This window comes from Castor canadensis, chromosome X (genome assembly GCF_047511655.1).
Source record: "Castor canadensis chromosome X, mCasCan1.hap1v2, whole genome shotgun sequence".
Classification (NCBI taxonomy): Eukaryota; Metazoa; Chordata; class Mammalia; order Rodentia; family Castoridae; genus Castor; species Castor canadensis.
Genome location: NC_133405.1, coordinates 67,902,675 through 67,918,570, shown reverse-complemented (window position 1 = coordinate 67,918,570; position 15,896 = coordinate 67,902,675). Strand labels below are relative to the sequence as shown.

General features: G+C 34.1%; 1 protein-coding gene across 5 annotated transcripts in view; it reads right to left on the bottom strand.

Annotated features, from left to right (window-relative positions):
• The window catches only part of Pof1b (POF1B actin binding protein), an 80,922-nt gene that overhangs the window by 38,542 nt on the left and 26,484 nt on the right, over positions 1-15,896 (bottom strand). For 4 of the 5 annotated variants that reach the window (XM_074063332.1, XM_074063333.1, XM_074063335.1 and 1 more), the window contains 2 exons: positions 12,436-12,537; positions 6,360-6,542 (listed from right to left, as the gene is read on the bottom strand). In XM_074063332.1, coding sequence (XP_073919433.1) covers positions 6,360-6,542; positions 12,436-12,537 — 285 coding nt within the window. The remainder of the gene's footprint in view (positions 1-6,359; positions 6,543-12,435; positions 12,538-15,896) is intronic. The other variant, XM_074063334.1, reaches the window with a different exon arrangement.

The following is a 15,896-nucleotide window of genomic DNA, read 5'->3' as shown; positions in this document are numbered from 1 at the left end:
ACTGTGGCAGCAAGTCAATTAGAATTAATTAAAAGGACTATCTAGCAATGGAGAGAGTATAGAAAGACAGAGATAATTTGTCTTAGATTAAATTGGTCCAGTTTGGGGTCTTTCATTACCACAAAATTATGTCAAAATCTGGGGACAGAGAAAGTAGACAGTTGTCTAGCCAAAATTTATTGACTTCTACCAAGAAGATTGTTGAATTGGCTAACAAATGGAGACCAGCATGGTTTGAAATTGAGGGCTGGAGACCCTGATCAGGGCAAGGTTAAGTAGAAATGAGAGATTAGGAGATGAAGTAATGATGATGAGGTAATGATAAGGGACACATTCATAATTTCAGGTTAAACAGGTTCAAGTGATGATAAAAGTTGAAGGAATGTCCAGTGTCTATGTGCACTAAAAACACAGAAATGAAGAAATTAAAAGTGATGTAGAACCATGAAAACAGAGAAAGATCTGTTAGTGAGAAAGATCACTAATATGGATTGTGAGGTTCTTATGGGTGATTCCAGGGCTGGGGTCAGTGGAAGTGGTGAGAGGACTGTAAAGCTGGTTGATGACAGTTGTTTAAACCAAAAAATGTTGTATATGGATTGCAGCACTTTAAGGAGAGAAGACTGATGAAAGATGCTTAATCAATAAACACCAGAACATTTGATTCTGTTTAAAGTTGTATTGAGAATATAGTTAGCAATAGACACAGAAAACCAAGCAAATGATTTGCATTTCCTTTTAGGCTAAGGATCTTGAACATTCTATCTCATCTCAGTCAGAATGGCTATCATCAAGAAAACAAACAAGAACAAATGTTAGTGAAGTAAGTATATTACATGCATGTATGAAAATAATGAAACTCATTCAATAGTAAATGCTGTTGCCACAGCAATAATAATATAAACACTGAATATCGATTTAGCAAAAATATATGGTGACTTAAATATACTAGGATGATAGAAGGGATGAAAACAGGTGGTTAGGGGATTTAACAAATAGTAAATCTCTAAGTATCAGAATTATCAACAGATAATGTATGACATTTATAAATCAAGAAGTAGCACCATAAGTATATGCACAGTATTTATCTACAGGGAGGTAGATAAATACCTGATCCGGGGATCAGGTATGGGAGATGAACAGGGGTGGGACAGTGAACTGCTTTTTCTTATATGTTATTGAATACTATTTGCCCTTTTAAGTTATGTGCATGTATTATTTTGATAGGAAAAACCCACTAATTTCTAAAAGAAGGAGACAGGTAACACTTTTCTAAAGAAAAAAAAAAGTGAGTTTGCCATGAAGCAAAAGTTCAAAAAGGGCACCATAGCAGGAGGTTGCAAGAAACAGATAAGGTGGTGTTGGGAAAAGTTGGATTCTGAAAAGACAAATTAAAATTTTGAAAAGAAGTGCAGGGAAGAGAAGTTTGCACAAAAGGCACTCAGTTTTAATAATAAGGATAAAGATGGCAGTAAGTATGGAGAAGGAATTGTTATTGCGCGAGGATGCTGAAGTTTAAACTAACCAGCCACCAAATCCCATCATTAGTGAACTACTGTGAAAAAGCATCCGATACTAAATCTTGTGCTGTGTTGATGTTAATAAGAACTGAGTTTTTTATTTTATCATTTTTACATTTACTCACATGTGTATACATTGTTTGCCACCTCCCCGCCCCCGCCAGCTTCTGGGCAGAACCTGTTCTGTCCTCTTGTTCTCTGATTTTGTTGAAGAGAAAACATAAGGGATAATAAGAAAGACATAACATTTTTGCTAGTTTGAGATAAAGATAGCTGTACAGATAGAGTCCAAGCATTACTTCCATGCATATGTATATTGCAATCCACATTGGTTCATTTCTATCAGACCTCTTCACTACTTCCTAGGGCCCTGCCCATGGTGGCCTCTGCCAGTTTAAGATTACTATATTCGCACCTCTAAAGTGAGCACATCAAGAACTGAATTTTTGAATGGTAGAGAAAAGGCACTAAGTTGGAGTATTTTCCCATTAGCAAAAGCACTATTCAAATGAGCAAGACTGTTCCCTTTTCCATCTATCTTACCATATTCCAAAAGGTTTAGTGGGAGCCTCAGGCAAGTGGAAGAGAGTTGTACACACAATATGCACAATTATTCCAGTCTTTCTTACAAACGCCACCTGTCTAGCAACTTCTAAAACGAGTTCATGAGCTTTTCCCTACTATCAACTTGCGTGAACTTAATCTGCTCCTTGCTAATGGCAGGAAAATGATCACATTGTGCTATTCTTTATTTCCCCAGGGAATAATACATAACTGGAGAAATTTTGAATTTGGAACCAAAATAATGCTACTAGAAAGAACCATGGAAGACATGCAAACTTAGTTTCATAAAAAAAAGTGTGAAGCCAGGTTTTTGGATGCATGATTTTGACAAATATTTCAGTGTGTTTTTCTTTGGAGAAAACATTTTAAAGGTAATTTAGTTTTATCTAAAAATAGTATTACATGGACAGAGGCTATAGCTCAGTGGTAGGGCAAAGGTTTAGCATGTGCAAGGCCCTAGTACCACAAAAATCATATTACAGTAAAACCAATTTCTTATATCTATACTTTGAAACATCTGGGGTCTAAGTTTGGTAGAGAAAGAAGGCCAAGAATCAAACATTCAGGGGTCTTTGTTCCCATTTCCTGCATGGGTAACAAGAAATGTTTATCTCCTCTTTTCTCCCCCCTATTCCTCTCCTAATAAACTTTACTGTTACTTTTACTTAAAGAAAAAAAAACAGAATCAAACATTCATTTGAGCATATACTATGTGGCCAGCACTAAGCTAGGTGCTATATATGTTTTATCTCATTTAATCCTCTTCTTACAGGATACATTGTACATTAAAGTATGATTCTTTTCCTATTATAGATGAAGAAACTGAGTTTCAACATAGTTAATTGCTGAAGGCCATGCAGCTCAGCAGAATCAAGTTTTATACACTCAGATAATTGAATTGAAAACTTACATCCTTTCCACTTTACCATGCTACCTCCAAATTACAACTTTAAATACAAACTTTAAAAATGGGCCAATACTTAGTTTTAAAAGAGCATCTTTTACATCTGTTATACAGATTTTTAAACATATTTTGCTGGTCATGTGTTGCAGCTACAGGGGACATGTAAACACCAAGAAGACTAGGTTAGAAAACTTCCTCCTTGTCCACCTTTGTCCATGTATTCTTTGTACCTCAACATTATCCTCATAAAATACAGAAAAAGCAAAAAAAATGTATCTAAAAAAACTTTCCATACTAAAGGCTTAACAAGGCTTATCAAAGCTACAGAGGAATCTCTGGGTTGGCAGAATGGCTCAAGGGATACAGCACCTGCCTAGCAAGCAGGAGACCCTGATTTCAAACTCCAGTGCCACCAAAAAAGTCTAGAATAAACAAAGCTACATAGGAGTCTAGAACTGCAGTATGAATAGTAAAATTGAAGGTTATATATTAGTCACTCAATTTTGCTCATTTTCTGAGAGGATAATAATGTCTAGTCAATGCCCACCCTCACTACCTATCCTGTCCTTCTCATCTTCCTCTGTGTTTGTTGTTGGAAGAAATCTTTGGAAGACAGGGAAACTCGAAAAGATCCACTTGGTCACAGTGAACCTATTCTTACTGTACATCTAATAAATCCTTCCTTCCTTCCCTCCTCCCTCCCTCCCTCCCTCCCTTCCTTCCTTTCCTTTTTTCCATCCTTTTTTTTTGTAGCAGTGCTGGTGTTGAACTCAGGGCTTCACAGTTGCTAGATAGGCACTCTACCATTTGAACCATGCCCATAGCCTCTTTTTACTTTATTTTTCAGATAAGAGCTAGTATTTTTGCCCTGGCTGCCTTAGACTGTGATCTTCCTATCCATGCCTCTCGTGCAGCTGGGATTATAGACATTAAACACCAGACCAGCTTGTTAGTTAACATGCGGATCTTACTAACTGTTTGCCTGGGCTAGGCTCAAACCACAATCCTCCCAATCCTAGCTCCTGAGTAGCTAGGATTACATGTGCATACCACTATGCTCAACCTCAATAATCTCATTTTTTGTCTTAATTTCCATTTCTTTCAAAAAACTTACATTTTTAAATCCTAAGGTTTTATCCTACATGTATCATGGAGCTCCTAGTCTGAAGATGACTGTAGCTTTTACAAGAGTATTCTTAGGGACACATAATTTGCTCACATTTATTAAAAATATTAGGCATCTCAAAAAATGTGTAGTCAAATATATTATTAGATGTGCTGAGCTAGTGAAAGGACATTACAGCATTACTGTTGCTTCTCAACATTACCATTACTGTTGTTTCCATCCCTGATAATTGTCCCACATACCATCCCTACTGTCCATATCCTAGTGTAGGCTTTATTCCCTTCATACATCTTTCTCTGTGACATTTTTCATGTTGTGTTCATTATAGTTTATGAAAAAGTTTTCGACATATATTTATTTTAGTTATTACATCAACCCTGTGTGGGATATATCACTACCCAAATTTTATGAATGAGAATGTTTCAGAGAGATTTAGTATTATTAAAACCAATAGTTTAAAAGGGACAGAGCAAGAACTGGAACTCAGATCTTATACTGAAAATACTTCACTTTCTATTATATCACAATACCCCCCACTGTCAGACTCTTCTTAATTTATGTATGAAATCTGGCTCCATTATATACTAGCTGTATAAAACTTTGCAAGTAACTTAATCACTTCAAACCTCAGTTTGAAGAAAAATGATAATACCTTAGTCTAATCATTGTGAGAAGAAAATTAATCAATACTAGTCTACCTGGAACAAAATATCTCAGGTTAAACTTTTAAAGCATGCCTATCTGTATTTTCCTACTTGATACCTGTCACTAGCTCTTCATGCCTACTAAAAACAGTCCAAAGTTTTTAAGTTAACAGTTAAGGACCTTATGACCTGGCCTTAATGAATCATGTTAACACTACACTCTAGTATTTTCTTCACATATGTCTTCCTTTCAATACAAATCAAACCACTACCTATTCCTGAAACCCAAAATGTATTTTCCTAAATTTATGACTTTGTTCACATAATTCCCACAATATCACATGTGGAAATTCTGCCTGTTTTTCAAAGTCCAGGTCATTTCCCACCTCCTCAATGAACCCTTGATCTCCCAACTGAAATTTCTTCTCTTTTTTTTCCCGAAGCATGTTGTTTGTTCCTCTTTAGTGATATATTTTATGTGCTTGCCATTTTTACCAGTAGAGGAAACTAAGGCAAAACAATTTAAGGATTAGACTGAACTGTATCAAATTATTGCTATTTGACCAATTTTAAATTATTTAATGAAAATTTCAAATGATTTAATCTAATAAAATGGCTGTTTTCTAATACATATAATATAAAAGGTGTAATATAAATTCAACACCTTTTGGATTGTATTTTAGAGATACTTTAGAGGCAAGTATATCCTTGCAGACATTCAGAGGAAAGATGATTTCAGGCTTTTTTTTAAATCGAAAAAACATGGATTTTAAAATCATTTGTAGTTCTTTTTGACCAATATTGCCAAGGTGTATATTTCAAAGTTTCAGACATTAGAAGTAATCTTATGTATATTTAAGATCAAATAATCTAAATTCTTATATTGGCAGTCTCCTTTTTAATTTTTTCTTATTCTTTTCTTTTGTATTCTAGTAAGAGTTGCCTATGAAGAGTTCAGTTTTAAATCTGAAAAAAACGCAAAAGGTGTCTGATTCTCCACCATTCCAGTTATTATTGTTAGCTTTACCAGATACAAGAAAATCTTTTTTTTACAGCAAACGTTTACAAGATTCTCAAGTCTTTATAACATAAATTAGTCACTGAAGATTGTATCCCAGGGGATTTCTCCATGGGAACAAAGTTTTAGTTTTTATTTTGTTGTAACATACAATAAAATATAAGCATATTCTGATTTGACTTAGTGTAACATTCTCAAAGAAGACATACAGGAAGCAATTACCAGCTTGTGAAATGTGACCATTAATATCACCTTAGATAATATCATTCCCAAATTATTCTTTAAATAGCATAACACATGAAAATATTTAATTTTGCACAACTATTGGGCTCATTTTAGAACTGAGGATCAGTATGAAATTAAGTATTCACTAATCAAGTCATTACTTCATAGACTTAATATATTAATGAATCTTAATTGTTTTGTCTTTTGAGAGGAGATAGGAATAATTTGTTTTTAAAATTCTGTAACAAAATACAATATAATATTTTGATGAAAATTTAATATGAGTACTTGAATAGTGGTGTGAGAAGTATTCAAGAATGTTATACAGTTTGATAACTCATCAGCCGATGGATCTTACCTGCTCATGAATCTGGCTTGTTCCACCATGGCACACTTCATTTCCAATGTGTGTAGAAGTTAAATCACTTCCTGTGATGCTTTGAATTTGTTGACTACAATGAGATTGTTGACAGTGTGGAGAGTGGATAACCTGCGGCTGTTGGAGAATTTGATGATGGCATTGAACCTGAGGATAGAATTCCTAAAAGGCATACACATGTCAAAACTAGCAACTGAGAATAAAAACTACTAACCAAGGAAAATACTAAAACCATTTAGAGACTTAGATGTGTTCATTCACACAATAATTTAAGCCCTAAAATTTGTAGTTTATTTTTATTTATTTTGGCAGTACTGGAGCTTGAACTCAGGGCCTATACCTTGAGCCACTCCACCAGCCTTTTTTTTTAGATGTTTTTTATCGAGATAGGGCCTCACGAACTATTTGTCCAGGCTGGCTTCAAACCCCAATCCTCCTGATCTCTGCCTCCTGAGCAGCTAGGATTACATGTGTCAGCCACTGGCACAGGGCTAAAATTTATAGTTTTAATGAGTGCTATACTATTTTTCAAGCCATCCCATTGGGAAAATATGTATGGAATTCTATTTTTATTTGATTGGGTAGCTGTGACCATCCAAATATTTTCTTACCTAGATAAGCCAGGGAATTGCATGTCCTGATTAAATTAATATTTCAGTTACACTTAACACTAAAACTATAATGAATATTAATATTAATTAATCTTTCTTTGATAATTCAACAGGCACTTCAATAAATAATTACAGAGTAATACTGTAATACTAAAGATGTAAATGGATATAAAATTAGAAAATAATATAATGTAGAGATTTTCAATGTCAGGAAGCATATTAGAGTTACAGTAGGGGGTAAAATTCTTATGCCTATAAAAATTAAGCATAGATTTTAAAAAAAGATTGAAAACCACTGATGGATGCTCCTGATCCAGAAAAATGTGGATTATTCTTCTTATTATTTTTATTGCTATTGTGCTCAGTGGGTGCACATTGTAGCATTTACAAAGGTTCTTGCAATGTATCAAAAATATCATAATTGAATTCACCCTCTCCACTACTCTCCTTTATTCCCCTCATTCCTGGAACAGTTTCAGCAGGTATCATTTTTGCATTTACACACATGTGTACACATTATTTGCACTATATTCAGTCTCCTGCTCCTTTCCCTGCCACCTCCCCCCTCCCACCACTGCAAACCCCCCTCAGGCAGAACCTGTTCCACCCTCCTGTTCTTCTATTATGTAGAAGAAAAAACATAAAAGATAATATCAGAAACATGGCCAGAAAACAAGGATTCTAACACTAATTCAACCATTTACTCTTATTCAGTGACCTTGAGAAATATATATATTTCTTACATATATATATAAATAATCTTTTATGAGTCTCAGTTTTCTCACTTGTACAATTAGATGTAGAATGTGGGTTTCATTGGGTGGCTTTGAGGAGTAAATGGACTAATGTCTGTACATTACATAGTACAACATAGGTGAGTAATAAACATTTATTACTATCATTACCAACTTCATAATCATCTATCTCATTAATTTTGAAAGTAAAAAAAAACCTTCAGGTAAAGACAAGTAAGTAGATTTATTTGTAATGACATAGGTGATTAATGGTAAAATTGGGACTGGAATTCATGATTTCTATCTTAGAGTTCTTTCAGGGTATTAGGGTGAATTTATACTGACCTCAAAAAATTTTGGAATTTGTTGTCTTTAAACTAAATCTTTGTTATCTTCATGTTATATATTATGACTTTTATCTTAACAAGCATATAGTACAAACTAAAAAATGTATCTGGTTACATCAGTTTTGAGAATTTCAGGTGCACTTGCATTTACATTGTATGTTATCATTATTCTACATCTAAAAGCCTGTTTTCAAAGAACAAATACTTATTTTGAGTGATAATGCTACATTCATGAATATAAAGCCAACTTTGAAAATGTAAATTCGATATACTATTGCCTTTTACTGTGGAAAGTTGACCTGTATAAAATAGTAAAATACTTCAACATTTAAAATCTTTATATGAAACAATTTTCAAGCCATATTAAATGAAAAAGCAAAGTACAAAAGATTGAATATGGTATGCTCTCTCTGGTGTAACTTATAAAATAATGTACAAAATGATATATTTAATACATTGTAAGAACCTTTATAAATGCCACAATGTACCCCACCCAGTGCAACAACAAAGGAAAATAATAAAAAAAGTACACATATATATTTACAAATATACATAACTTCTTTCAGATGCATAGACCAATAACTTCAAAGAGAGACTACTTCTGGAAGAGTAGCTAGGAGCCAGAAGCTCCAGATAAAAAGCTTGGTTTTTTACCATATACCTTTTATTACTCTTTTTTGCTTTTTTATATTATTTTATATTCTGAAAATTCTTACCATATATTCAAATTACCTTTTCATGTGTACAAAATATTTTGAAAAAATATATATAAAGAAGCACATTTTATGAATAGAAGTTGACTTGGTATATGTATAAATGTCATCAATCAGTTATGGGAATCACTTTCTCTAGATTCTTTTAAAAAATGACACACTTTACAAGAATGCTTATACTAAGATCTTTACAGTTTAGGAAACTAGCCACATGCTTTGATTAACTTTTGTACAAATTTTGAGGGCAAATGCATTATCTGTTCTTTTATGTTGCCAAAAACCACCTTGTAGTGGTTTAGGATAAAATCACATTGACAGTCTCTTGTCAGTGAGGAGCCAGAACACTAATGAAATAGAATCTCTTCTGGAGGAAAAACAAGTGCCTCAAAAAGTAAGTTGGAAAACCTTTTAAAGACACATTAACAAAGAGCAATAAAGAAAACAAAATCTATTCTTTAATCATTTTCCTTTTTTAATGTAACAGTTCTCTCTCTCTCTCTCTCTTTCTCTCTCTCTCTCTCTCTCTCTCTCTCTCTCTCTCTCTCTCTCCCTTCTGTGGATTCAACTCTGGGCTAGTGCTCTACCACGTGAGCTACACCCCTAGCTCTGTTTTGTTTTGTTTTTTCCATACTGGGGTTTGAATTCAGGGTTCTGTTTGCAAGGTAGGTATTCTACTGCTTCAATACACCTCCAGCCCTTGGTGCCCTGGTTATTTTGGAGATAGTATCTCACTTTTTGCCCAGGGCAGCCTGGAAAATCCTCCTACTTTAAGTTTCTGGCCATCACTGGGATGACAGATTCATGCTACTACACACAGCTTTTTTTTTTGTTGAGATGAGGTCTCAAGAATTCTTTGTCTGGGCTGATTTGAAGCCACAATTGGAGCCTAATCTCAGCCTTCTAATTAGCTAGGATTATAGATGTGAGTCACCAGCTCCTAGCTTGGCTTGTTTTTGAGATAGGGTCTCACTAACTTCTGCCTAGGCTGGGCTCGAACCTCAGTCTATCTGTGTATACCTCCTGAGTAGCTGGGATTGTAGGCATGCACCACCACATTTGACTTTTCAGTTGACTCTTGAGTAGAACACTGATATCTCATCATTTAGGATGACTTACAGTTTTCCTGAGCTAGTCTCTGAACTACACATTAGGATCACTGAAATATTAGAGGTTCTCAATTTTTTGTGGGGCTTGGGATGAATTCCAAAACTTCACACATGCTAGGTAAGTGTTTTACCACGGAACTACACACCCAGACCCATTTTTTAAATTTTTATACCTGACTACCAAAGTGTTCCTAAAGAAAATTATTCATGTTAATCATATATTTGAAGCATATAATAAGCTGAACATTCAAGGTAAAATATTAAACAGTGCTGATTTCTCATGGATTGTTCCTCTTTGATGGAGAAAATATAATTACACAGAATACAAATTATATGAAACACATAATTATGTTGCAACCAGCAACATATCCTTATCACCCTTCCACTACAAAGGCCTCTTTTTACTTGAACAGGTCCAACCTCCTAAGTGCTAGTGCTATATGATTTTGTCACAAGTGACAGTAAGTAGTTTAATCCAGACTCTGGTTTTATCCAACTTGTCCTAGTGTATTGTCCATCACTTAGGAAACCTAACTAAAACAAAGGAGTTATTATTTGTTTCATCTGGTTGGTTCCATTTACTTTGGGCAGTTTTCAAGGCAGGTCTAAGCCTCCAAAATCATTTAAGTCATAAAATAAGAAAAAGTGAGCATAATCAAGTAAATATTGAAGTTAACAGAAAGCAGCACTCTTTTACACAAACCATTTTTTTAGTTGTTGCAGCTTCAGAGGTGATATATAATGTACAGGATAGTCAATCTTTTATTTTAGAGACCATGTGCTATCAGAGTTGTCTATTCTGTTCAAAATAAGAATCTGAAAGTGGCGTCAGGTGATACACCTCAAAATTCCTTACTATTTAAAATGTGTGAAACTTATTGTTTGGTAGCTAAGTTGGATAAATGTTATAATTTGGTATGTCTAGTAAAACTTCCTTTGGAAGAACAGAGATATTTTGTGAAACTTTTCTACTTGGTATCATAATGTCCAGAAATATTCTGTTCTTCTGCAAGGTATGTGTTCAATACATACCCTACCAAAACCTTCAGAATATATTCAGTTTTTTTAAGCAAAACAAAATCTTAGATTTTGGTATTTGTGATTCCAAGAGTTTAGTCAATTTCATTTCTACTGAGCATCAAATAAGTAATAGTATGTTAGTTTCTACAAATGTGGTAACAAACACCAATAAGTGCTTATAAAAATAAAATGTGTTCACATGCCAAGAAGTTTAGCAAGCAAAATCTAGTAAATTTCAGTCTACTTCACTTGTCTATGCAAAAATGATTTTGTTAATTAAAATGATTTGATATTATTTAATGTTTATTATGGATTGAAAAGTTACCTTCTCAAAGGTATGTTAAAGTTGTAAACCCCAGTAATTTAGAATGTGTCCTTATTTGGAAATAGAATCTTTAGAGATGTAATTATTTTAATTGAGATCATTAGGATGAACCCTAATCCAATATGACTGATTCCCTTATTAAAAATGGAAAATTTAGATGGAGAAACATGCACAGAGGGAAGTCAATATGATATGTATATGAAGGATGTCATGTGAAGCAGAGGATTGTAGTGGGGTATCTGCAAACCAAGGAATGTTTGAGGCTACCAGAAGTTAGGAGACAAGTATAGAAGGGTTCCTTCCCTGGGGTCTTCAGAGAGACCATTGCCTTGCTTGCACAGCAATTTCAGATTTGTGACTTCCAGAACTGTGAGACAATACATTTCTGTTTTAAAACACCCAGTTTAGGGTTGGGGATGTATCTCAATGGTAAAGTGCTTGCTTGCATATGCAAGTGTTCAATCTCAGCAACGCAAAAAGAAATGGTATTTTGTCACAACAGCTGTAAGAAACTGATTCATTGCTGTAGATCAATAATGTCTAAGAGATAATCCCAGGCTTTAACTAGGTAGACATGTTTGTATCCATGGAAAAGAGCAATGTAAAACCTCTTGGGGTTACAGTAACAAGTACATAATCGACCTGGTGCTCTAGATGTCATTGAATTACATGGCCTTGCTGCAGTTTTTATACTGTATGCTTGGTCTCTCAATTAAGCTTAACAGAATTTTTTAATGTGACTTCAAACTTTAGATTCTGTTATCTTTCATGGTATAACATTTTTCCTATCTGTTTATGCATATTGCTTATTTAAAATTCATCTTACATAAAAATGAATTAAGACATAATTATAGCCCCTTAAATTATTACTTTTGTGAAAACAGTTTAAAAGAAAGCATACAAGGCATTCAGGTATGTACATTAAGTTCAGATTCTACTATTAAACTTCTATGTGACTTTCCATTATTGACTTCAGTTCTCCTTTTCATAAAAATGGAGACAATAATGCTTCACATGAAAAAATGAATATGAAAGTATTAAGAATGATATGAAAAGCTGTAGACACAGTTACATATTATTATAACTCACAGTCGTCTTGTCTGATATGTGACTATTGAATATCATTTTGGCTCTGTTAAAATATTCGTAATTCAAAATTTTACACCTATAAAACAAGTTTTAAACTAAACATTACTTACCTGATCTGTATTCAGTTTCTCCACTTTTCTTATTGTTTTTTCATAAATAACATTGTTTCCTGGGAAGAAATGGCCTCCTCTTAGGAACGGAGAGAGTGGTTCCTAAAAAGGCAGTTAAGAATATATTTTGCTTTGAAAGGTAGCTTTTCAGAGGAACCTTATCTTAAGGAGATACACAGTCTGTTATGGGTTTTGAAGAAACAGCAGATTATAGGAAGAAGGTGGAATGATAATACAAGGTTTCTGACAGATATGAAGAAATAGTAATAAAGGTAGCCTATTTTAACAAAGAAAACAGTTTGAATTTCTCCTACTACTTTTCACTGGGTCTTTTGAGGAGATTGAAAGCAAGTAGAAAGGTATAGAAAGGGTAATATTTTCTGTTCTTCAGAAAAAATATAATGAGTTTCCTCTGAGGTAAACAATCATGAGGTCAACATTTAAATTGGGTCTACTGCCAGGTTTCTTTCTATACAAAAGTATTATCATAGAAATACAAAGGAAGTATAATTCAGCACTACTAAGCCATAAAATAGGTAAAATTATAATAAAGATTTTTTCTTTAATGCCCTTGAAGGATACAGTTCTTACTTGTGATCATAATCAAGGCTAAGAATCTCAGTACAACACATGTTTTGAATACTGAGAACAGAGTAGAAGCTTTAAGAACCACTATATCTCCATATAATTAACTAAATTGCTATAGGATTAACCAAGTATTTAGGCTGGTGACATGTCCAAGATCTGAAAGAAACCAGAGAGTGACTAATAAGAATCAGATCAAGATTCTAAAGTAAATGTAATGTGCATTACATTCTTTTCCCTTCTTTTTGTCTTCATTTGAGTCTTTATTAGGTAGTGAGATCTGGGGTAGTTTTGTGATTTGTCACAGAACAAAAATTACATTTATTTATTTTTTAATATGGGAGAATAATATGGAAGTGGAGATGGCCAAACCTATGACCAATTAATGCATTTAGGAACATTATTATATCAACAAAATATACTAAAATTTTTGTTTTTATTGTAATCATCCTTAGACCAACTGAACTAAAATGCTGACTGTTGAGATGGAAAGACATTCTTGAATAAAGAGCTATGTGCTTCTGGTAATCAAGTTTGAATAAAGGGTGTAGTCAACTAAAGTTTGTTATAAGTCCTAATGAATAGCCCTTAGATGCTGTGATAAAACAAATAACATAAGTGACTAAATGTGACTAGTTGATGAACTATTAAATCTAAATATGGATTACATTTAGAAAGATTCCTCTATAAGCTATTTTTTTAAAGAGACTTTTTTGGTAGTTATGTATAATGATGTAACATGTTTAAGTGCTTAGTATATACAATGAACTTTTCTAAATGCTATGAGGCATATGAACATGAATCAGACTTATTATCAGGAGCATTTAATATTGATAAGGGCTCATCAAACCATGGAGGATGGCTTTCCTTGTACTGTCTTCAAGCTAAGAATGTCGTTTAGATTTTTAAAGATCTACAAATAAAAACAAATAAGATCTGAGGCCCTATGTCTTTAGCTAAGCCTAAAACTTTTATCATCTGTTCCTTTATAAGAAAACGTTATCATTCCCTTATCTACATAATACATGAAAACAAACACCTATAATAAAGGTAGAAAGTGACAAATGCTAATAAAAATAATATAGAGAAAGGATTTATAAGATGACATTTAGAGTAGGAAAGCCTAAGTTCTATCTAGTAGTGCTTGGATCAGATAATATTTGAAAGAAAGTTAAGGTGAATATAAGGTTATGGAAAAAATGGTATTCCAAATGAAAGATACAAAAAAATAAAGCCCAGGCATGGTGTCTCATGCATAAAATCCTAGCTTCTTAGGAGGCAGATAAGAAGATCTAAGTCAGCCTGGACAAAAAGATAGTGAGACAATGTCTCAAAGAATAAGTTACACATGATGGTCAGCACTTGTAATACAACCTGCATGGGAGGTATAAGCCAGCCCTGGGTAAAAATGCATGATCCTATCTGGAAAATAACTAAATAAATAAATAAATAAAGCTGGCAGTATTACTCAGTTGGTAAGGGATTTGCCCTAGCAATCATGAGGCCTGGAGTTCAAACCCCAGTACAACCAAAAAATAAATCATGGCTCACACCTATAATCTCTGTAACTCAAGAAATGGACATTGAGAGGACCAGGGCTCCAGGCCAGCCTAGGCTAAAAGTTAATGAGACTCAAAGTCTACCAATATGTTGGGCATAGTGGTGTGCACCTGTCATCCCAGCTTCTTAGGAAGTATAAATAGGAGGATTATGGTCCAGGCCATCCTGGGAAAAAACGCAAGACTATATTTGAAAAATAAGTAAAGCAAACAATGGTTGGAGGGGTGGTTCAAGTGGTAGAGCACCTGCCTAGCAAACTCAAGGATATGAGTTTGAACCCCAGTACTGCCAAAAACTATATGCTTAAGTGACCAAGTTTAGAAAAGTGTAGGTTATATGTAGGGAACATATTTATGGAGAGAGAAGTGTTTAAGGGCTTTAAAAAGGGTATGTGAGTGGATGTGTACTTCAGGAAGATTAATTAAAGACGGAATATGAGTTAGAAGACCAGGTCGGGTGTTATCCTAATAGTCGAAGACGGAACATTCCCAAAAAAGAAAAGCCCAGGACCTGATGGATTCTTTGCTGAATTCTATCAGACGTTTAAAGAACTAATACTAATACCAACTCTTCATAAACTGTTCCATGAAATAGAAAGAGAAGGAACACTGCCTAACTCATTTTATGAAGCCAGTATTACACTCATTCCAAAACTAGACAAAGACACCTCCAAAAAAGAGAACAATAGGCCAATCTCCTTAATGAACATCAATGAAAAATCCTCAATAAAATAATGGCAAATCGAATCCAACAACACATCAAAAAGGTCATTCCCCATGACCAACTCGGCTTCATCCCAGGGATGCAGGGGTGGTTCAACATATGCAAATCTATAAATGTAATACAGCATATTAATAGAAGCAAAGACAAAAACCACTTGACTGTGAATAGCCAAGGCAATACTCAGCAAAAAGAGCAATGCTGGAGGTATCACAATACCCGACTTCAAACTATATTACAAAGCAATAGCAATAAAAACAGCATGGTACTGGCACAAAAACAGACATGAAGACCAGTGGAACAGAGTAGAGGACCCAGATATGAATCCTCACAGCTACGCCCACCTTATTTTTGACAAAGGCACCAAAAACTTTCGATGGAGAAATGACAGCCTCTTCAACAAATGTTGCTGGGAAAAGTGGTTATCCATTTGTAGAAAAATTGAAACTAGATCTATATTTATCACCCTGTACTAGCATCAACTCAAAATGGATCAAGGACCTTAATATCAGACTCAAAACTGAAGTTAGTACTGGAAAGAGCAGGGAATAGTCTGGAAGTAATAGGTATAGGCAAGGACTTCTCAATAGAACTCC